The sequence below is a fragment of the Sinocyclocheilus anshuiensis genome, unplaced genomic scaffold (genome assembly GCF_001515605.1).
Source record: "Sinocyclocheilus anshuiensis isolate Anshui unplaced genomic scaffold, SAMN03320099.WGS_v1.1 scaffold635, whole genome shotgun sequence".
In the NCBI taxonomy this organism is placed as follows: domain Eukaryota; kingdom Metazoa; phylum Chordata; class Actinopteri; order Cypriniformes; family Cyprinidae; genus Sinocyclocheilus; species Sinocyclocheilus anshuiensis.
In genome coordinates this window covers 468,136-492,863 of record NW_015551039.1, presented here as the reverse complement: position 1 = coordinate 492,863, position 24,728 = coordinate 468,136, and the positions used below count along the sequence as shown (strand labels likewise).

The window sequence follows — 24,728 nt, the reverse complement described above, 5'->3', positions numbered from 1 at the left end:
GGATTTTTGCAGCCGATACTGAGTACCGATTTCTTGTCATGGTGATCGGCCGATACCGATGCCGATTCTGATGCTTCAAGCTTTATATAGACGGTTTCCTCGACCGCACGTGCCTTGCCCAGCCCGAAGTTAATTTCCGGTCAGTGTTTGTTTATCAGTCTGGCTATGGCACCGGCTACAAACGCAGTTAAAGTTAAGGTGATGAGTAGACTGAAGTTGGGCTCAGGTGGTTGTGCTGTGGGATGTGTTTCCCATACATTTATTTATTTGTGGCGCTCGCCACAATATCAAAACTGGACGATTTTCCAAAAGGCTTCGTTGAATAAACATGAGCACGTACTGCACATTTAAAAATCAAAACGAGGCGCGGGTGTTTTTATATCACTGTATTTCTGAAGGAAGACTATCTTTAGAAAATTTTCTGTCATTTTCATTTCATCTTTCATAAATAAAATAAAGTGACATGTGGCCAAGTATGGTGACCCATACTTGGACTTAGTCATTTATGCTGCAATGCCCGGGGAGCAGTTGGGGGTTTGGTGCCTTGCTCAAGGGCACCTCAGTCATGGTACTGAACGTGGGAGAGAGCGCTGTACATTCACTCCCCCCACCTACAATCCCTGCCGGTACGAGACTCGAACCCGCAACCTTTTGGGTTACGAGTCCGACTCTCTAACCATTAGGCCACGACTTCCCCATGTTATATGCCTAATAAAGCAGAGTTTGTGAGCTCAGCGCTGCTTTGTGTACAGCTGTTACCGGGGAAACCTCTGTTTCTCCCGCTTTAAAATGCATTCTGATTATTTGCAGGTGGGTCGCGGCTGGATAAAATAAATCATAAATGATACAAATATTAACTACTTTTTTTTTCATGAGGCAGACGATTTCGCGCGCGCGTGTGTGTGTGTGTTCGTTCGCCTGATCTGGAAGTGGCAGTGACAGAAACCGTGACATTCCAGATAAAGTTTGAAAGGAGTAAAGCCTGTGTTAATGCTATTGAGTAGGCTAATATGGCCAAAGAAAATATTTTGTTTTATAAATAAACGTTCTGTTAAAAGCATCCCACAATCAGCAATGCAGCTCAGACGAGGTTTTGTTCCGTCCTCCATGCTGTGCCAACTCACAAAAGAGAGAAACATGCCGCGGCTGCATAAACACAAGCACTGACTAGAGCGGCCGCGATCAGCTCCGGTTCCCGTGGAGACGTAACGCGCAGCAGACTTGTGAATGTGAGGCGCAGATCAGCTCTAACGTCACTGAATCTGCTGTTAAAAATTAACCATCCATTCATCATCATGCAAAACATACACGACAAATAGCGAATTTTTCATTGTTTCTCGAAACGTCATAGCATTTCCACACCGGCGATGACATGACTGTGGCTTAAAATCATTTACGTCCCCACGCATCATGTACGTGGTCAGGCGTTGACGTCATCAAATTGCAATCGGTTCGTGAGATCGGCCAAATAGTGAGTACCGATCGAGTCATGAAATGTGATTATCGGGCCGATGCCGATACCGATCTCTGGCCGATCGATCGGAGCATCCCTAGAGATTACGGTTAATAAAGTTTTAAATATGGATATTTTTCTTTCACAAATGCATCGATTCACTTCAGAAGGCCTTTATTAACAACCCGGAGCCATGTGGAGTACTTTTTATGATGGATGGGTGCACTTTTTTGGCCTTCACAATCTCTACCACCATTCACTGCCATTATAAAGCTTGGAAGAGCCAGGAAATGTTTTTAAATAACTCGATTATATTTGTCTGAAAGAAGAAAGTCATATACACCTAGGATGGCTTGAGGGTGAGTAAAGCATGGGGTTATTTTCATTTTTTAATGGACTATCCACCAAAAATGAAAATTAGCCCATTATTTACTCACCCTCAAGCCATCCTAGGTGTATATGACTTTCTTCTTTCAGACGAATCCAGTCGGAGTTATATAAAAAATTGTCTTTGATCTTCCAAGCTGTTTAATGGCAGTCAGCGGGTGTTGCAGTTCGTCAGTCCAAAAGAACTTAAATAAAGCGCATCCATCAGCTAAACAGCTTGGAAGATCAAAGACAATTTTTTATATAACTCCGACTGGATTCGTCTGAAAGAAGAAAGTCATATACAACTAGGATGCCTTGAGGGTGAGTAATTCATGGGCTAATTTTCATTTTTGGGTGAACTAACCCTTAAAGGGAAAAACTTTGTTTTAACACCTCAGAGATCTTGGGCAGTTACAGGGCAGTGCTTAACTTAGAAAGCAATAGAAAACTGATGGCATAAGGCACCAAAGAGCTTCACTAACTGCACTGTAGTTAAGGCTCATCCTAAGCAAGCTCTATTGAAGTGTGTGTCTCTCGGCGCGGACTGCAGTCTGAGTCTCCACTGAGTCACTCTTCAGAGACAAAGTCACTCTCTAAGCTGTTCCTTACCCTCCAAGCTTTTGGTCTCTTTACCACAGCAGAGAGTCTGGGGAGAGAGATCACTTTGAGGATTACACCAGACTGGATCAGTCTCCACTAGACTCTGCATATTCAATCGAGTGAGCACCAAAGACCTCGATGAGCCTATGCGCCCCTACGACACCAGCCCATAAATATCCACAGAGCCTGTGAGAGAAAACTAATTATAATTGCGAGAGAAAGATGCAGTGATGGCAAGTATATTTTCACTCATCAGGCAAACGAGGCACAAAGGGCTTATTTGCGAGATGGCACAGACGTTTCTAACCATCATTAAGTTATTAAATTCGCCCTAGGCGGTGAGTAAACAACTTCAGATGGCTTTCACGGCCGGTCCAGCTCTCCGTCAGCCAGGCCGTTATTGGGTTATGGCGAAAGTTTGATAAAGAGCTAAATGACTCCAGAGAGAGAGCGGAGCGGGTAGCATTAGGAGTATGCCGGGAAAAAGCGGGACAGGGGAAAAAAAAACTTTGAAACTAAGACCAGACGCCTAAAGCACTTAAGATCGAGCATCACTAACAAGGTTGGGACGAGAATTGGACATGCAGTGTCGACTGAAATAACCTTTGATTACTTGCTGTCATACTGGATAAAGTGACTCATTGAAGTATAGAAGCACTGAATTGTGCATAATGTCTATAGCAACCAGACATCTAATTGAGGGATGATGAGGGATGATGTAATGCTTGACTGAATATGACTTACTTAACCATAAGTCTGAACTACTGTATAGGCATGAAATGAGCACACGGTCTATGGAGTCTGAGCTAAATGTAGTCTTAATGGATTCTCTACTGTGAAGTCTAAAGTACTTTTACTCCTCTAAAGATCTGATTGGGTTAAAACTAGAGAGCCAATAACATCTGCTTTGTCTAGAGCTGTCAGAAAGTGTGTGAGAGGCTATCTTGCCCTTCAAAGGCACATAAAAACAAAATGAGCTGTGATTTGCTCAACTTGAAGAGATGGTGTATACATAGTCTCCTGTTACATTGCTGATAAAGTCTGAGCAGAATAAATAACAGAGCAGAATAAAAATGTATAGCACCATATTCTTGCATTTACACACTCTGTTATGATGCTTGCACTGCAACAACAAATAATCGACATCGACATTTAGAAAGTTTGAGGTTGGTACGATTTTTTGCAAGAAGTATGCATTTATTTAACCAAAAATACTGTAAAACAGAAATATTGCGAAATATTATTGCAGTTTAAAAAAAACTGTTTTCTATTTGAATATTTTTAATGTAATTTATTCCTGTGATGCAAAGCGGAATTTTCAGCATCATTACTCCAGTCTTCAGAGTATATAACATATTATATCAAGGATTATATATAACATAATCCTTCAGAAATCATTCTAAAATGCTGATTTGCTGCTCAAGAAACATTTATTATTATTATTATTATTATTATTATTATTCATGTTGAAAACAGCTGTGCTGCTTATTTATTTATTTTCCTGAAAATGTGTTGCATTTTTTTTCAGGAATCTTTAAATGAATACAAAGTTAAAAAAAACAGCATTTATTTGAAATAGAAATATTAGGTAACATCATAATTGTTTTTGCTGTCACCTTTGATTAATTTAATCAATCCTTGCTGACTAAAAGTATTAATTTCGTTAAAAAAACTACATACTGACACCAAACTCTTGAATGGACTAGACTAATACAATACACTGTGCAGACTACTGTATAATGTGGGAAGGGCACTGAAATATTCAGCTGAACTATTAATATGGTATTTTTTATTTAATTCACATTTTCTTTTTTTTCCACAAACATTTGTTTGAGATCAAGCAATACTTTGCAGACCCCCTGTTGAAGACCCCAGATCTAACTGTCTTTGAGGCTCAGTCTCCATTATATGACAATATTTCAAACAGTAAACAAAGATTTACATTGTGTACTACATGTCTTTCTTTTACTAGCCCTGTCCTAGAGCAATAAACACAGAACGCAAAAACAATAATTTTGTGTATATGCACCTGTTTGTGTTTTAAAGCATCAAGCTCATTTGCGCTTCTATGTTGTTTGCAGTTTTATGATAAGCTGTTATTGGTTTGAAAAGGCACTACAAATAAAGTTGACTTTTATCTTATTTTGGGAACAATTTGTTATGCAGCAGACACACTCACCCAGAACTCATTCTGGCTCTCTGTGTTCACACACATCAATACCTAAAGCATGTCTTTCAAGGGTGGATCTGAGAATGAGAAAATGGATAAATTAAGCATGTTATGTTATGTTACGAACAGTTATGTTCACGATTTCTGATTTACTTAACGTATACTGCGTGAGGGGGCTGGGATTGGATGATGACAGGTATCGGTGATCATTCTCAAGTGATCAGCACTGCTGCTGTTGTATCAGTCAGTGGTTAGATCAGCGTAGCAGTCAAAAAACGGGACAAGGGAAGTCACGTACGGGACAAATCAATTAGGCCCAAAATACGGGACGTCCCGGCTAATACGGGACGGTTGGCAACCCTAGCCATACGCTACCATCCTTATATTGTGTCCGCCACGGTTTTTGCACTCCTGATTTGTAGGACAAACTGAATCACAAAGTGAAGTCTCAAAAACCTTCCTCACATGCCACATGTCTCTCTTTTATCACCCATAGGCTGATTCAATGCAGAGCAGGGGTACGCGAGGACTGGAATTGAGAACCGCTGGTTTAGAACAATTCTTTCAAGTATAACACGACGTAACGTTAGCTGGGCGCCGCAGACAGACGCCGAACGGCGCCGCCGGTGTGCCTACACTCATAGAAAATAATGTATTTGAATTTTAAAGACGTGGCGCGACGCTGCGCTTCTCGTCCGATGCGCGACTGCCTGAAACGCTTTTTTTCACCTCCGTGCCCAAACGTCTTTGTTTGGGCTTCCCCGGAACTAATCGAGCCGTTTGTGCCAGGCTGGGGAGAAAGGTATTTTAATAATGTAAATTATGTGAAAAATAATGTGTTTTTCGAACCACCAAGCATGAGAGCATGTTCTAGTACACCCCCAAAACAAAATCAAGACTTTGTAAAAGAGCATAATAGGACCCCTTTAAGATTTTAGAGGCTTTTAACCAAGCCACTGACATGAATCAAAAGAGACACACTGTGACTAAATGCGATATGAGACCGATGAGGGGACCCGAAAAACTGGCGGGCGGCACTCATCACTAGATGCCCTGAAAAAGTCCCCGTGACAGCCTCTTAACTTTTATGATTGTTTGGCAAAGTTGACTTCAAAGAGCCGATTCTTTGGCGCTGCTCGCGGTGAGTGAGAAAGCCAGGCTAGTGCGGCGAGAGGCAACAGGGGCTGATGGGAGTCGAGTGAAGGGAAGGGATGGAGGATGTTGGAGTGGAGAGCAGAGCCCTTTGATCTGTGTCAGCCGCGAAAAGTACAAAAGAATCAAAAGCAATGGGGAGAGCAGCACAGAAGATTGCAAACAAGGCCTGCTCGCAATTCCCTGCGGCAGCCTGCCGGGGAAAAACACGACGTTGTCTCGTACACATTTCAGAAATTCTGCAGGCTGTTTGGGAATTTCTCTCAGGCCTAATGCTGAAGCAATTAGCATTGAACCACCTCTCTGAACAGACAGAGGCTAGCTAAATCCACCATGCTAACATTGTTAGTGCATCACAATTAGTGGGGCCAAATTACATCATTCATTAAACTGACCAATCAGGAAGATCCATTTATCAATCAACGTGTAAGCTACTTTCTATTTGTAATTGGCTGTCCATTTGTAATCAGTGTTGGGGAAGCAACTTTGAAATTAAAGAAAGATTGGAAGGGACATTTCACTTGAAACAACAAATAATAGGCCTAATAGGAACCGTCTAATCTACACGACCATTCAAAAGTTTGGAATCAGTTAGTTTTTTATATATATTTTTGAAAGAAGTCTCTTATGCTCTCAGAGTTGCACTTATTTGATCAAAAGTACAGCAATATTGTGAAATAGTTTTACAATTTAAAATAACTGTTTATGGACATTGTTTTTGAACAGCATTAATTTGAAAAAGAAATATTGTGTATCATTATAAATTTCTTTATTGTAACTTTTGATCAGTGTAATGCATCCTTACTGAATAAAAATGTTAATTTAAAAAAAAAAAAAAAAATCCTACTGACACCAAACTTTTCAATGGTAATGAGTCAAAAAGACAGTGATAAATATCAGAATTTAACCATAAAATATACTGCTACAAAATGAAGATGCAAATGCTGCACAGGATTTATTAATTGTTTTTGCAACAGAAACGTTTGGATGCACCAATTCACTATTAATCAGTGAATTGCATTCCTTTTGAACTAAGTGAACTAATTTATATTAGAATTTGTATGGCTGTAGACTGTCCATATGACAAAAAATAACAATATAGCATTTTATCGTGCAACACTGCTACTTGTTGAGCAAAGTTTTTTGTTACATTACTGGAAAAGCAACAGTGTTTAGAAAACAGCTAAACTACCGTCACACTGCTGAAAGTGCAGTGAGTTACAGCCTAACACTGAATAGGAAGCACTTTGAAAGACTTTCGCCAAGATTTTGCTGTATGACATACACAAATCGTAAAAGTCCTGACTGAGCTGCTTAGTGTCATGCTCAGACATTTTATTTATTGCCTTTGCAATAAATATAAGCCTATTATGCCTGTTTAATGAGGAACTGATCAACAAACAAGTCCCTAAAAGTCACAACTTACTCCACAATCTCTTATTTCCTAACTTTTTTTATCATTGCTTTAACTTGTATAACTTTTATGTCTGACATAATAGACTAATTGACCTTGCTTTTTAATTAAGATCTCATATCGTAGAATATGACTAGCAAGAATCACAAAAACCAAAAAAAAACAGCAAAAATTCACATTTACCGGCGAAATTCAGTCATTTCATTAGGAATCCACGTGACCAGGAATTCTGTGTGTGGGTGGAAGTTTTCCACACGCAGATTTCACAACTAATTAGTCACTGCGTTAACCAATAAAAAGTTGCTTGGTTTGAAAGAGACTTCTGTGGGAGCTTCATACATTGATACACTATTGACAATTAACCTTTTTGGCCCATAAAATTTCATAATGTGACCGCACCTTTGTCAGTTGTTCTAAAAACATTCGTTTTCATTCATGAAATATGATCAGAATAAATTTGTTCATAACTCCTTACAACAGTTTACTCAAAAATGTCTTAAACTGAAATTTCATGAATCAGTCCCAGCGTTTATTATTAATTGTGTTATTGCAGAAGCTCACCTTGAAAGAGGGCGGCATTCTGAATGATGAGAACTTTCAGCTGGGCGCTGGTGGCCTGGAGACTGGACTCCATATTCTGTTTGGCAATGAGCAAGTAGCGCTCCTCCATTTTTCGAGAACAGCAGGTCAGGCCTTTCGGCTGGCACACCTGCAGATCTGAGCCTGAAGAAAAGGAAAGAGACACAAGATTTGTTACAGCCGTCACAAAAAACGATTAAACAGACCGCGGCACTTAATAAATTCCATCTGAAAGTGTGCTTGCTTTATGAGTCAAGTTTCAGAGAGAGCAGGAGAAAACCGTTTGTTTTATAGAGCACATTGTTTACGTTACCTATTCAAATCTCAAACACAACAAAATGAATACCTGCTACTTAACTGAAACATGATATTTCATTTCTATGCATTGCATTTCTCCCAAACTGATTAGCTGAAAACAAACACTCATTAAAGGAAAACAAGATAATCAGGGAGAACGTTTCAGTAAAGACGGACCCCAAGAGACTACTATGCAAAATTTGTCCATTTAAAGTCTGATGTAGTGCAACTCCCCATGTGGATTGGATGAAAGAGACACGGATAAACAGAAAAAACGTCAACATATTGACAGGAATGTATTTTTCAGATGCATGAAGTGAAAGTGAATGAAGGGGTGACGGGTGATTTGTTGACACCCGTTATACTGGAACCGAGGTTTGAAGGTTATCTACCAAAGAGACATAATTGGATTTGCTGGGAGAGAAAAGCCTATTGAGAAATATGTTCACTGGAAGAAGGTGCTTCAGTTCGTGGCTCACATATGAATAATAATCTAAAAATGTTCATGTCCTGTGGGGGGAGAAACAGAGCGATGCCATCAGATCTCTGCTGAATCAAACATCAAGGATACAAAAAATAAAAATGACCAATGCCTGATTAAGTCCCCCGTGTGTTAAATCTGATGGCTAGGAGGCAGATTTAGAAAAAAAAATGAATCTGTGAATTGGACATGACCTAAATCTTACAGAGGTTCATTTTCATTCATTAATGTATTAGCTCTTTTCATAAATAAGCATAAAACATCAAATCTCCTCACATTTTAAATGTTACTTTGTGAATTGCAAATGCTTTCCCCACTGAAGTAGAAAATAAACCAACACACAATACTCACGTCTCATCTTGCAGAACTTCTGACACTGAATAACACATGTAAAGGGTTGTTATGGACAGAGTGCATGATGGGATTCCATTGCATTCAGGTCAAACAGACCTCTCTGCATGTGAACCAGGACTAGGAAACAGCTGCTGTGAAAATCAGTAGGATTATTGCAAATGTTTTCCCTGGGGCCGCGGATCCACATTTGGAAATGTGGCCAATTATCTTGCGATTAAACATGCAAGGAGAGAACTTACGCTCCGCGAAGCCTCAGCCCTTTCAAATTTTCATTTCCATTATTATTTTGAAAGAGCATCCTACATGCAACTTTGTTCTCAGACACTTTGCCTCTCTGTCATCTCATGCATCTTAGAGCAGCGCTGTTAAACCAGAGCCAAATGAAGTGTGTGAGTGTGTGTGAATGTCAGCTACCTGAGGGGGAGGGGTGGAGGTGGCTCTAGGTTGATTGATAGTGCTGTAAACAAACTTCAGAGGAGTCCCAATGCTCCAGCTCACACAGACATAGAAGATGATGATGGGGTAGGAGAAAAGGAGGGCATAACACAATCTGGGCAGAGACGAAAGTGTCACTGTTCTGTTTAAGAGGCTTTTTGCTGCATTTTGGAATACTGTCATAACTATAGTGGAGCTAAAAGGGACGGGATAAAAATAAAACAAGATAAACATTCACAGATGCTCTCAGATAGCAAATTTCCTCATGGAGGAAACATCAAGAACATGTTCCCAAGTGAGCAGCAACAGACAGAACTGAAAATGGTGGTAAGGAACAACTTACTTGTGTTCAGATTCAATCAGGTTTGGTTTTTATTAGGCTTCAGAATGGAGAAACAGTTCTATTTTTACAAAAAAATACCAGAACATTCAGTGCGACATTCAGTTTTATTAGTGGTTCTAAAACTTACAATATTCTTCCAATAGGATTGAACATATCAGTAAAATACTCTGAAATTGTTCCCTCCATTGCCTTTCAGAGCGAAACATACGACCAGTGAAGGCCAGTTCTTGAGATAATGACTCTTATGAGCTGGTTCTTGAATCAAAAACATAAGTAGGCCTACAAATGAATAGTTCACACAAAAATGGAAATTCTGTCATCATTTACTCACCCTCCTTTTGTTACAAACCTGTTCGACTTTTTTTTCTTCTGTGGAACATAAAAAATAAGACATTTTGAAGAAAGCTTGGGTCCAAACAACACTGGACCCCAGTAACTTTTCATTTTTCAAAATATATAATTTTTTGTCCGACAGAAGAAAGAACTCATACAGGTTTGGAAAGGCATGACGGTGAGTAAATGATGACTAAAATAAAAAATTAGGTCAGTATCCCTTTAAAGCTTGTTAGGCCAGAATTAGTAACTGACAGGTTATTCATGACAATGGGTAGATAATACACATTATGAGTCCTGTCAGTAGTATTTTATAGAAATAAGATACTGAATGAAATAAATTACCAAATTTTTGTTCTTAGTTGTTACACATTTATTATGAAAATGATTTAAGCACTTGGCAACAGAATTGTATTTCTGCTTTCCAAATATTTCTTTCTCAAATTCAAAAAAATCATTAATGGAACTGTTAAGAGGATTCAGAACCGGACTCCTTTCGATTCCCATCCCTAGTAAATACTGAAAGATTGCTAAATGAACGATCACATTTTAAATTGGCACTCGTTGCCAGTTCATCTTCAAAGATGAGAATACAAATCCAACAAGAAGTCCTAAAAACATACCCTACAAGTTTGTTGATTGAAATAACTTAATAGACCATGAAAGAGTTTAAAATGCAGGAGATTTAAGTGCTGCCAGATTTTAAATCCCATATGAAAATATTAAGACAAAATGTCAAAGAAATCGCCTTAGGGGAAAGGAAAAAATGCTGATCTACTAAGCACACAGCGCCTGTTAGGAATGGGTAAATAAACCCATTAACACCACATGCCATCAAAAACAGCAAGAAAAACCCGACACTTTCTGATCACACATCTGCACCAATATGGATATGAAACGAGAAATGATGGGCCATATGGTACAGATGGCACATTTCATATGCACACCGACAGGCTTAATATCCAAAATCAATACTTGCAAAGGACCGGCGACAGATACGATCGAGCTAATTTCAGATTCCAAGGCAAATTTATTAAGCTGTCAATAGCCTAGCGAGTGGAGGGGCAGGAGGAGAGCTGGCAGAAGGGAACAGGTATGAAAGGAGAAAGAACTCAAGACAGATTTAGTAATTATCTTCAGCAAAACAGACAATTTTATCAGCACGTCTGCTGTTTGCAGATGATAAATGTACTTTATTAGAGAAGTTGCGAACTGTCAGAGAAAAGTGAAGGACTTTACAGGAGGGAGCTTGCTCCCAGCAGAGAAGCATAAACAAATATTACATCACAGTCTCTAACTAAAGACTGCTCATAAATACGGCTGATTAGATTGTTTGTCTTCTGAAAATGGAACAGAATACATTTGTTTGAAAAGAAAATGTAGATGCCTCAGTCTGTACAGAAGAAATATCGTGCACTGAGAATGTGACCATACAGACCTCATTTGTCTGTCTTGTTCTAGCAGCGGATTTCAACCTTAACAGTCATGTCGTAGACAGCCAGTATAAAACAGCTAGATTTACTTAATTTATATTTATATGTACCATTTTATAATAACTTTTATTAAGGGATCAATAACAAATAAGAGTGTCCAAAATAAAGAAAAAAATTTTCAAATCTAGATAACAACGTATGTACCAGATTCCTAAAAATATATGTAATAAATATTAAGCAAAAGTAATAACATAAGCATGAGTGTACACATCTTAATCATGTTTTTAAAGAAGGTATTTTTACACAAATAACATACATATACATCATATCAGTTCATAAATATCCAACCCCATCTCATGAAAGTGCGTATAAATAGTACGCCAAATAAAAACGAAAACTCGTGGTATTGATACGCAAAAATGGACTTTGGCGTGTATATGCTACGCGATGGGTAGGTTTAGGGTTGTGGGGTAGATGCATATCATATGTACGCGAAAACTGCGTATCATATGCACGCCAACAAATTTCGTATCATATGCACGCGAAAACTGCGTATTATATGCACGCCAATCACATGCGAATCATATGAACGCCAAAGTCAATTTTTGCATATCAATACCACGAGTTTTCGTTTTTATTTGGCGTACTATTTATACGCATTTTCATGAGACCGGGCTCAAATATTAGTATCAGTAAGGAGGTTGCATCACATGACATCTTAAAACCTGAACTAACCTGGTTATGTCATTAAATGTCAAATTAAATGATTTTTAAAGAAATTTATTGACCTTTTTCTAAGACATAAAAGACTATTATTTGCAAAGGTTCAGCAAGAGATACAATCAAGCTACTTAATTTCCAGAGGTGTAAAAAAATAATTATCTTTAAAAAAGCATCATATGACCCCTTTAAATATGTGAATATATTAATCATCACTGCTCATGTAAAATATGTGCATTAAAAAATACATGATTTTAATTAACAATAATAATAAATAATTCTTTAATTAATGTATTTATGTAATCATTTAATTTCATTATTACATAAAAAATAATATCAAATAATATTAATTACAATAATACAAAATACTAAAATAATATAAAAATATATATATATAAAAATATAATTGCAATGAAATTATAAATATTGAATTATCATACAATAATACATTTATAAATAAATACACTGAATAGACAAAAATATGTAAACTGTCAAATATACACAAAAAATGATATCCAGTGCGTTGTGATTGGCCGAATACCTCAAGCGTGCGATGGAAATATTACGCCCCTTACCATACTGTGATGGCCGGAGCGATGAGACAAAAACATTAAAACCTATTATAAACGGGCTGGACTCCGCTTCGTCCACGGTGAAAGCCGATCCGGCGATTCACAGCGCAAAGTTGATGTATTTCCTCAGCGACCAGCACGGATCAGCTCTAGGCATGACGAAGCGGATATCGTCCTCTTTTGGAAGGACAAACAAAGTAGTTTCGCTTTCACAACGAAACACACAGCGCCTTCACGACATGGTGGCGGCGGCAACAACAATACTACAGCGAGAATAAAAGTTACGCCTTCTTTCTTTGTGTGAACATTTGGGCGGCGTTATGCAAATCTTCCCACATCATGACGTAGGTATGTGGGGGCGTGTTAGAACGAGCCGTTTTAGGAGGGTGTGGTTGACTCTTAACTTTTATAAAGAATATCTCTTTGGATTTGAGAATTTAGTCTTTGCAACTTTACAGATCTTCTTTATGCACCAAGAGCTTGTAACACTCCAAAGAGAAAGGAAAAATTTAAATCGCATCATATGACCCCTTTAAAGTTCTAATATGTACCTTTAAGGTAATATGTGAATAATAATAAATTATGATAATAAGCAATTTGATTGAATATTCATACATATATATTGAGTAATGTTTTCAAACAATAAATTGTTAACTCTCATGTTTAAAAATGCAGCTGTAAATAATGGAACACACATTAACGGCGATGTGCACAATTTTGTCTATGATAAAATACTTCCACATATCTCAAAGACAACTATAAGTAATCCATTTGTAGGTTAATTTCCCACCAAAATGCAAATACTGTGGTGATATCAAAACATTTGAGCATCCAGACCGATGACCTGAATTTGACACAGGACTATCCTCTTGACTGGCCAATGGCAGACGTAGTTTCCCTATTTTACAATTCCGTTAGCAGGGTAGTTTATAATTTCTATGAGGACTTGCTCTTGATAATTGGAATAACAATACTGTCTGCACTGAGAGGATCTAGCCTTTGATGGGGTGAACAAGTGTCCTTGTAATGCATTCTGCCATTACTGACATTAAAACAAGCTGCACAGAAGCCCTTTAACAGCCTCTAACATGAGCTCTTGAGGGAGGTCAGTGGCACTTCATTAGCTGGATCTCATTCGTGAGTACCAACGGACAAAAATACGGCTCCCTCACATCTCACGTTGATCAAAGAGACTGCTGAGAGATGGACCCTGACTTCACTTTGTACTCAACCCTCCGAACCCCTCATTACTCAGCCGCTCTCTTCAGTTGAAACCAAAGCGACGACACCAAACTATTCAATTCAACCTATGAGTTTAACAACGGTCATCCTTATTTGAGCACTCATTATCTAATAAAATATTTGCAGGGGACGCCACATCAAAACGTCAGATTGATGTAATGACTGTCCATGCAAGCCGGTGTAAAGGTGCCTTTGAGACTACAAAGACAGTCAGCTGTCTATTGTGCTTTGACATTCAGCTCTTCCCCTTGGGGCGAGGAGGCTGGGAAGAGCGAGAGAGACATCAACAAAAAAAAAATGTAAAAGACGTGCCAGTGGAGAAAGGGAGAACCTCTCATTGGCTTTTTTGGTCTTGTGGTCCCCCTGGCATTACATGCGGTATGATTAGAATTCAGTTCGAACTTCCTGCGGGCTGCATGTCTCGGCTTGGCCTCCTTGTATTCCATTGTAGATACATCAGTCATCACATCCTCTCTTCTCTCTAATGTTAGTCCATCTGTCTCTCTCTCCTCCTCATGCTAAAGATCCTCCTCTCTACATCCCACTCACACAAGCCTGTCGAGATCACATTTGGCAGCTGAACAGAAACACAGCAGTTGCATCCATCACAAATCAACCCAAATATCACCACGAGTTTAAAGCCCACCACCGGGTTTACTGGGGTCACAGGCCAGCGGATGTAGCTGCCTGTTGCGTGGTTGAGAAAAAGGGATCTCTGAAGGTAAACGCCGCATCTACAATACAAGAAAGAGACTGAAATAAATGTGTGTTTCTGTAACACAAGTGAAGTCATATGCGAACATTTGGAACCAACAAAACCTTGCAGGAACTCGGAACATGAGATGCGATACAAATCAAGCAAAGCATTAAATCTGCAAACAGGCCGGGAGAGAGAGTGAAACTCTCTGTGGAATAAATAAAATCACTAGAAGGTGACAGCAACACTATACGGCCCGAAGTCGTTCCCATTTCCAATTAACATTAAGGTTGTCTACATTCATTTGCCACTTCAAGGCCAGCGACGTGCACTGGGTTCGGAATAGATGCTCCATTTGAAGGAAATTGGATGGCTCACTTTGCACAATGTGTACGAACGAGGCTTAACAAAATCATCTCAAACTGTCATTAGATTGTTTAAATTATGCTGTTGTGAAATGTAATGATTGGACTCATATGAACACATCTCTATCGAGGACATTACGTCTTTCAAAGGGAAAAGTTATTAAGTTCAGTTCTTTCTTTCACACATCTGATATGGCATTTTTATAAACAAGTATGCCTCTTAAGATGCATTTGGCCAACACATAAAGCAATACCAAATAAGAGGGCCAAACAATTAACCTCACATTCTTACAGTCTGACATAATACAAGGACACCCACTTAAGGCTTCTGGCAACATATGCTGGAGCCGCGTGGTATTGGTTCATATAATGAATCTAAATGAATAAAGCCAAAGGCTTTGCTGCACCACTAATTACTGCACCAGGCATAAAGTCCAGAGCCCGGTGCCGCTGGGATTATCAGGACTCTACACCGCCTGCGGCACACTTCCAAAAGAAAAAAAAACTCACAGTTAGTCCTTTCTCTAAAGAGCAATGTTTAGGTTTAAAAAAACTAGGGCTTCAAAAAGGCCTTTATTGCAGGATTGTACCCATCAGGAAAAGAAGTCCCATACCAGCTACTGAGGAGGAGCACAACCATCCCAAAATGCTTTCAAAGAAATTCATCTGAAAACTGCAACATATATGACTTTCATTTCTTATGCATGCCATCTGGTAAGTTTTCGTAATAATTGACAGTGGCACATTTAATTTAAAGTATACCAGATAGTGGATGCAGGTTCTTGCAGTCCAATAAGACATGCAATGCAATCACTCTGTTACTTTTCTTAAACTCTGATAAAGGTTAAAATGTGTTAAAATTCCTCTGAGAGGGCAAATGACTGAGAATATCACTCTGTTCCTTGTCCTTTACCCAATTGCAATCCATTTAAATTGCAAATGCGAACTCTGCAAAAATGAACAGCACCTCTGATTAAATGGAACTGGGAAGGTCACTTTATATCTCCTGAAAGCAGCTAAACCATAGGCATCACTCGGGTTTTACACTCATTTACCTGCAAGTTGAATCACGTGGCATTAGAAAGACTCGTCATGGTTCAAATTATTCAAATTAAGTCAAAAATGTATTTAATTTAATTCCTTTTTAAATGGTTATATGAGTACAGCGTCAAGAAAACAACTTGTTTGTCATTCATTTTTATTTTAAAATGCAAAACGTTAAATGTTAATTAAGTGCAAACGCGAATGACTGGAATAGTGATATAAGTTTTTCTAGAGTTCTTTTTGAAGCAATTGCTACCACTAGGAGAAAAAGTGAAGATACTTGCACATAAAGCAGCCTAACAACAAAATGCAGTCACTGGGGAGAAGCAAGATCCTTTTCAGCAGAATTTCTGTTGCGAGGGCCAAACAAACTCCACTCTCTGTCTTTCTACCCCCCTTCTCTCCAGCCTCCAGTTGAGACAGAATTAAAGCTTCATGCAGCTAAGGGGAGATGTCAAATAGAGAGCCAGCCATCCATCCTGTCATTCATCTCAACTCATCTATCTCTTCGGCTCTCCGCTGGGAAATGTAGCAACCTCAATAAACAGACTAACACAATTCGCCTTCTCCAGCATGACAGGTAATTCACACTAGTTATGGCTAAGAGAAATACATTTACAGCTCTCCTCGGGCTACTTCTGCAGCCACCGCTCAGAGCTGAAGATGACAATCCAGTCAGGACACTTATTATTTCATCTTCAACCTACTGATAGAGCTTCAAATCATGCAGAGGGTGAAAATAATACCCCATGAAATGAGCTACAGGAAATGCAAAATAAACTAAACTAAAAATACACTCTAAAAAATGCTGGGTTAAAAAGGGACAAACCCAGCTATTGGGTTGTTTTGACCCAGCGGTTGGGTTGCTTTGACCCAGCAGTCGCAAAACAACCCAACCGCTGGGTTCGTCCCTTTTTAACCCAGCGCTGGGTTATATTTAACCCAGCATTTTTTAGAGTGTAACTAGCATGCATTTTTGTTACTAGTATTTTTTAATAGGTAAGCCAATAGTGATTAGTATCCTTTTCAATTTCACTACAGTAACAGTTCAGTAAGTCCCTAATTATTCATTTGCTACTCGAAATCCCTATTCCAATACTGATAAGTATACTATTTGTTATTACTGGTAACAAATGTTTTTCCATTGAATACGACGGGCATTTGTGGTTCAGATATGAACTAGTCACTTTTAACTAGTATGCATTGTTGCTGGCACCTATTCCAAGTATCTATCTCAATTTGTAAGAAATGAATATAGACTAGTATCCATATTAGAGACTGTTGCTAGTAACTGGCATAGATATTATGGTCTCACAGATAGCTATCTATTAATACTAATAAAACTGGAATATATATTAGTCCAAGGTGAATTGTTGATATTGGAATATAGATCCCTATAGAATTCAATAGCAAAAATGTGCAACTTATTACCAGTAAAAGTTACTGTAACAATAACAACTAGCAGCAAACACTGCTATAAACACTACTATCTAATGAATAAATACTAGTGAAATTGGGAGAATATGCTAATCACAGATGGATTACTAATAGCCTAATTTAAAAAAAAAATACATGCAACAAACCTAGTTACTAGTTTTACGTTTTTTATTTATTATGACATCAGTTTTACTTTAATACGGAATGTTTATCAATTCTATTCGATTATTCATGGGTTTTTACAGCATTGCACTGCTGTACAACTGGAATATGGCTCAATCGTGTATTAATGTAAATTTTAAAGCTTCATAAATCTACTTTAAACTTTGCGAAACGCCGTTACGTGGAAAATATCAATAACAATCAAATCATTTAGTCTATAGCGCACTGTATTTCAGTAGGCTACATAAATCCACTCAATAGGCTATTAAAAAAGACAATAAATAGGCTAAATAAATAAATAAAAACCACACACAAATACAGTATCACACATTACCTATGTCAGGTTTAAAAAATAATAGTACAAGACAAGTCTTATAGAAGGCAGTTAAAACTTTTGAAACCTTTTTGGACAAAGATTTTAATTCACACAAGATACATAACTTAAGATCTGAATTGCTCGGTTTACCTGAGACTGGCGTTTCTGGGGTCCATTTCATCCCCGGGTACAAAAACTGAAAAGACGAGCGCACTTCGCGACAGTCCAGCACCTGCCTGTTCGGCCGAGAGAACGGCAGCATCAGGACGCACAGGATCAGTGCACCGTTCAACTTCAGTCCAGGCATTATGAGTCCAAATGCGCTGAAGTAAAGAAATATATGGCGCAAAAAGGCTTCCTGGTGATAGATCTGATTACAAGCGCAAATGAAGAGAGCAGGAACGATCTGCGTTGCTTGAAGTGAGCAGAAAGCGATGTGCTGGACTCACTGAAGTGAGTGTGCGGAGAGTCCTGTGGAGCTCTTCATCTCCAGCTCATTAACAGACCCAAACTTCATGCTCACAAATCAAGGTCACATTTCCCTGTTTAAGGCAGGACAGCGCGATTTACACATGACTCTTGCATTATTTCAATGAACCGGTTACAGAAGAAGCCCGTTTGGTATTGAACTCTTTCGATGATATTAAAGTTATGATTATGAAGCCAGGAGGCGCGTTATGAATGCCGTGCACTGCTGCGGTCATGCGCACACTGAGACCAAGATCCAGTCTGGACAACCACACAAAATTCAGACTGACTTTTTTTCCCGACCAGATCTTCAATTACGTCTTATGCTAATTTAATTTGTTAAAAAGTGAAATGTGGTAATATCAGCAGGGGATTGGATTCCCGGCAGTGTCTACATTACGAGTCTAACAAATGTACATGTTCAAATTCATTTGAATATGCAGAGCAAACAAACACTATTTGTCACATTTCCAGCTATCTGCTGCCATCTGGTGCTGGTAAAGGTTATTGCAACGCAGTCACTAATAAATCTCTGAAATTAATTTCATTCTAAGAGAGGCGAGGTTGAATAATAAATATCCTCATTTTATTGAGAATTACAAACAATTTAAAGAAACACACATTTACATATTCAAAATGAAGAAAGAAAAAACGCAGATAATGGAATCTAGCGGATTACAGATGGATACCGTGCAATTTTTATTGAAGATTTTTGCCACTATTAAAATTGCAGGGTCATCCACCCGAAAACAGCAAGACAAATATTTGCATGAAAAGCATAAACAAATATGCAATTACATTTTATATATACTTTTCTTGTCTAAAATTATTAAAGTGTTGTCCTTTATCAATATACTGTAGAAATCTATGTATCTTGTATTCTTGCTATTTTGATAGATTGTGTCTTATAATTATGGCAGTGCTTGCAGCTCAGAAAGCATTTAAAATAAAGAAAAAGTTCTTGCTAGCTAACTGCATATATTTGTAACATTTGGGAATCATCTTGATTGTAGAATAAGTTTGTCCCTGGTGCAGCGAGTTTTGCATGGATTTGCACAGCATGTTGTAATAAAGCTGGATGCAATCCTGCAAAACTCACCACACATAACAGGGCTTTTCCATAAGCAGCAGCATCTAGCACAGCTCCAGAGAGCCAGGCAGAAGGCGACCGGCAATACTTGAAGTGCAAACATTGCAGTAGATTCACTGGCACTACCTGCACTGTGTGCACTTTGGAACTGCCAGGACAAACTCGCATAGATCATAGAAAAAAAAGAGATATTGTGCAGTTTAATTAATAGAATAATAATGTAAGAGTCGAGCATGTAAACAAAATTAAATAACAAATGAAGTTGGGTTTTTGCTTCCATGAGCTGAATATACAGCTACTCCTGCCAAAAGGAGCATCTAGCGCAGTAGATACTATACTACTTCACTAACTACACAAGATGCACCTTAGCAGGAAGGCCATATTAAAATAATGTAACATTTTTCATTGAAGGTATTGTGGTGGCGGTTCTTTTCCTTCGTTTCAGGGAAATGCTTCATTAATCTTCAACAGTCCTAGGAGGGGGGGGAAGAGAAACAATCAACAATCTTATAATTATGCTTTCATTCCTTAATTAAAACATCTGATTTATCTAAAGAATCAATTCATTAAAATACACAGCAACAGAATACAAAGGTTTACAAAGTTCATGCAGTTTATGTTTGACTCGTTTATGACACCGACTCGTTTAAATTCTAAACGGATTTTAAAAATTGTTTAAAAGTATCACTACACATAACTTTGGACTAAGTTAATTACGTTCGCATTCTTTAGTACGTTCTTTTTAGAATGTTTAGTAACATTCTTCACAGCATGTTTCGAGTCTGGCTGAACGTCATTGATTCTCGTGATTGGCGCGCTTTGCTCGTGTCTCATTGGGTCTCTCAAAATGGAGGCTCTTCAACTCAAGATAGGCAGAACTTGTTGAAATCTCTTCACTGCTGTTATATAGGCGAAGTAAATAGCCTAAATACAACGTCTACTGCCAAGAGAGTCAACTTAAATCTTAGGCACCTTTAAAAAGTAGTTTCCTTAAGGCCATGTTGTCTAAATATTTCATTTCTTAGTTGCATTTTTATGCGTTTCACAACAGTCAGACAAGCCCAATACGCGTCGTTTCGAATCACAGGCGTCCGGGGCTGACAAAAAAACGCATTAGACGTGAGGTCGAATCCGCAAACATTAACTAGGCCTTGAGGTCGGTGCCCGATCTTCTGCTTGTGTGGCCCACGGGCTGTCCTTTCAAGAAGGCGACAGGCTGACGTTTAATCGCCCCTTCAATGATAGAACGTGTTTGTTACGCTACAATTTAAGCAAAGCAGCTGTAAAGCTTGTTTACATAAGAGTGGGTGTTTTCAGCAGGAAACGAACTCCTAGTGTCTTTAAGAGCTGAAAACAACAACAAAACTGGGTTAAGTGTGAGGAAATTTGAGGAGGTTTTAAAGGACGGGCGCCAATAGCCATTTTCCAGAACGTGTTTGCGTTCAAATGCGTCTTTATTCCATCTATAGTTTCTCACCTGAGTTTGGGTTTGGTTAGACTGACCCTTGCTATGGAGAAGAATTGCGGAGTCACGTGAAATACTCCCAATACTTTAAAGTATGAGATTGCGTGCTTTAATACTACATTTAGATACTAAACTTAAAAAGACAGAATAAAAAGCGTCGTCAAATTCAAGTTTTGCAGTCTTTAAAATTATTCAACAATAGAGAAATTTAAAAACGGTCCAGATTTAACTTACTCGGCAAGGTAGGTTATAACTCGCCTGTACACAAACTGTTAGTAACACGGGTTAAATATTAATCAGCAAATAGTGTAAAGCCGGGCTTAATTGTTTCATTTCCTTTCCAAAAATAATCACAACAAATGACTTCGAGAATCACGCCTTGATACATTTCCCTGATACAGTCGTCAGAGGTTGCTAGTATTATTATTTAAAAAAACGAATTTCACTTACATGCGCTTAGTTAAGACAAACAAACACCTCCAAATATAATATCTAAGCGCTCAAGAGTCCATTAATTGATCCATCACCTACATTGTCACTGTTAGCTCCCCAGCTTCTCCACGCACACAAAGCCTGTCCCACCGACAAACACTCTCACAATTTCAAAGTACCCACAATCATTTCTCGCCACAGCACAGACCCACGCGTGAACGCTGGTCGCGACGCCAGAAAGTCGACGCGTTTAAGGCCTCCGCAGAAGTTAAACTAACGCGTAACCTCCGAGTTGTTTAGGATCATCAGGTTGGAGAAGGTTTACGAAAGAGGCGCGAACGTCTCGTCATGTGATGATGGGCCTCGCGAGCCTCCTCCCCAACTCAACTCACTCAATCCCCCCCACAACTCACATCCGCTCTCCTATATTCCTCTTACCACTTTCACATGATTTGGTCTGACTGCTCATTTGTATTTTTTGGCATTGAGGATTTATAAAGCAATTAGGCTACTGATTATAATAAAAAAAAGTGTTTCTGATTTGTTACATTAATGTTTTTCATGGCGAAGCTTTACTTAGCGTAAGCCAGCAGTTTGATATACTTAGTTGCAACCCAAAAACAACAGCCTATAGGACACTTTTTCACTATTTATTTGCATATAATGCAAATAAATAAATAGTGAATGAATTTTATATGAACAAATACAATTAGTGCATAAACAGCATTTAAAACAGACATTTGTGCATTCAATTTAATGGTCCACATACCTGATCATGGCAGAAGTGATGAGGTGAAGGTGTTTTATCCTTAAGGTCTCAATATCTTACTGCGCAGATGTTTCACACTGAACCCATGTCGCCACTCAAGGCAGACAACAAAATGATATGTCATGCATGTAATTGTAGAGCATCCCTTTTTTCTTGTTGGGGGTGGGGGTAAAGGAAAGTCCGCACAAAATCTCTCTGATTATCTCTCTTAGCTCTAGAAATAACTGGAGTACTGCTCATCACAATCTGGGAATCATGGAAATGCAAATCTCAAGACATTACATGTCTTCCAAAAGTTTCCTAAAAATAGTTTGAATGCAAGACACACTGGCTTTATGGGAATAAATCCTATGGTCAGTGAGAGACAGAAGGCTTTGGTGACCTCTGACCCCGGGTTCACTCAACCCCCACTATTCCACAGTGTATGTGCACCATTGTATTAGGCTTCAAAGAGCATTTCCCTCAGCATTCCCGCATAATTTTATCCACGAGTTCATCTTGTGTTTATTTTGGAGTATGCTTATTAAAAAGTAGATGCAAACCAATTATCAACCGATCTGTTTTTTTTTCCTAAATACTATTTAGAAACGATAACATGTTTCTAACCCAGTTTTGAATAAAGATCTGCAAGTTAACACTCTCTTCTTTAAATAGGAGGAACTCTCCGAGCATCCTTTTGAACTTTAACCTACTTTTTCTCTCCCAAAGGCACAAAGAAAATGATAAGCATGAAAAAGCTAATAAGGTGTATGCATTTACTTATGCTAAGACAGTTGTTGACTAACAGATTAAACTACAAACATTGGTTTGAAAATGGTGAACTAAACAATAGATATTCTTTTGGTTACGAATGCTTTAAACTAAATGACAATCACAGTACAGGTAATTAAACTCTGATACAATTTTATACTATAATTAACATGTATGTTTAAGAACAAATTGTTTACGTTTATGGATGAAGATTATCTTTTGAATTAGTGCTGTAAATTAAAATTCATGTCTGAAATGTATTTTATGTCTAATATTACTCCCACTACCACAGTTTTCCTCTAAATATAAAACGGCTACAAATCCCAGACATTATTCAAAACCTTTTAGAAATCTAACAAATCACTCTTGAACGTATCAATGCGTTTTAAACAGGTGTTACGTTACATTTAATCATATTTCATATTTAAATTAACATTTATATTTTGATAGAATATTGTTAGCTTTAAACTTGAGCAAATATATAAATATAAGCCCTCTTTTAGTTTCTCTGTATTTTATATACAAATAATTTTACACATTTCAAATTCCAAGGCAAGCTCGTACTGAAGTTAACGCAAATGAACAACGCACTTGCAGAGATAACTGCACGTAACAAGCGTTTAAACTCAACAAGCAGAGGGCGCAAAGTGTTCGTTGCGCTCTCCTACATTAAAACAGGAAGTTGTGCTCACTGGACACTGTGGACAGAGACCGTAGTCAACGACGCGGATGTTGTAAGTATGAACCGCTGATAAAATATATACATGTCGACTTAGACCAACAATTTTGCACAATTCATCAATGCCGGACATTCAAAAAACGCTCTAACGGGTTGAAACGACCAAGCATCCTGCGTTTGCTTGTAGCTGGTGAAAGAAAATAGGTATGAAAATTAAGTGCCCTTCTACAGTACACTGTTTCTGACATTTTAATTTAACTCAGTTTAGTTATGAGGCCCATGGAAATCACTGATCAAAACGCTGAACACGAGTCCAGCTCCAAGAGATGACCATCACTGGGTGGAGAAACTCTTCCCTCCTCGTTTCACTTTCCAAAACCTGCTGGAAAACCAAACCAGACGCAAGCGAACAATGCAACAGTTCAACAAAACCATCATCAACCCACTCCACCAGCCTGGACGAACCCCAGAGGAGCCACAGAAGGCAGATCTACCTGAAAGCTTTGAAAGAGGTTCAGCAAACCGAGCGACTGCGCAAGAAGGAGGCCCTGGCCAAGAGATTGATTAGGCATGAGCAGCCTGTAGATGAAGGAGCAAACTCTGAAAATCCTACTGACCAGAACGAGACTGCGGGACAGAGGTGCATTTGGAATGAGAGGGACATCACCAAACTGCGGGCTGGTATTGAAGAAGTAGAGAGGGACAAATGGCGACTAAAGCAACAGTTCATTTGTACAGAGGAGCAGCTTAAAGCAGAACATGAGGAAAGGATGAAGCTGCAAGGCCTGGTGGAGAAGCTGGAGGAACAGTTAAGCCTTTACAAAAAAAAGGGCTACACGTCAGGCCCTCATGATAAATGATCTGAAGTCAGAGAGCCAAAAAAATGAACGCTCAGTTACATAAGCTGACTATACAGGTCAGGGAAACGGAAGAAGCAGACAGGTGGAAGACAAGTCTGAGACGAGCAAAAGGAGCACAGGAGCGCTCCAACCTCGCATGGGAACTGGAAACAGCGCAAGCGCAATGGAAATCTGAAGGAGACAGACTGGAAAAAGTGGCTCAGATAGAAAAGTGAAGTGACATGTGGCCAAGTATGGTGACCCATAC

The 24,728-nt window shown here is 38.7% G+C and overlaps 1 protein-coding gene across 1 annotated transcript in view; it reads right to left on the bottom strand.

Annotated features, from left to right (window-relative positions):
• Positions 1-18,601, bottom strand: part of LOC107661386 (glypican-3-like) — a 135,728-nt gene extending 117,127 nt beyond the window's left edge. The window contains exons 1-2 of the mRNA XM_016450937.1: positions 18,119-18,601; positions 7,720-7,881 (exon numbers count right to left, since the gene is read on the bottom strand). Of these exons, the coding sequence (XP_016306423.1) occupies positions 7,720-7,881; positions 18,119-18,275 (319 nt within the window). The 5' untranslated portion in view covers positions 18,276-18,601. The remainder of the gene's footprint in view (positions 1-7,719; positions 7,882-18,118) is intronic.
• Between the last annotated feature and the right edge of the window lie 6,127 nt (positions 18,602-24,728).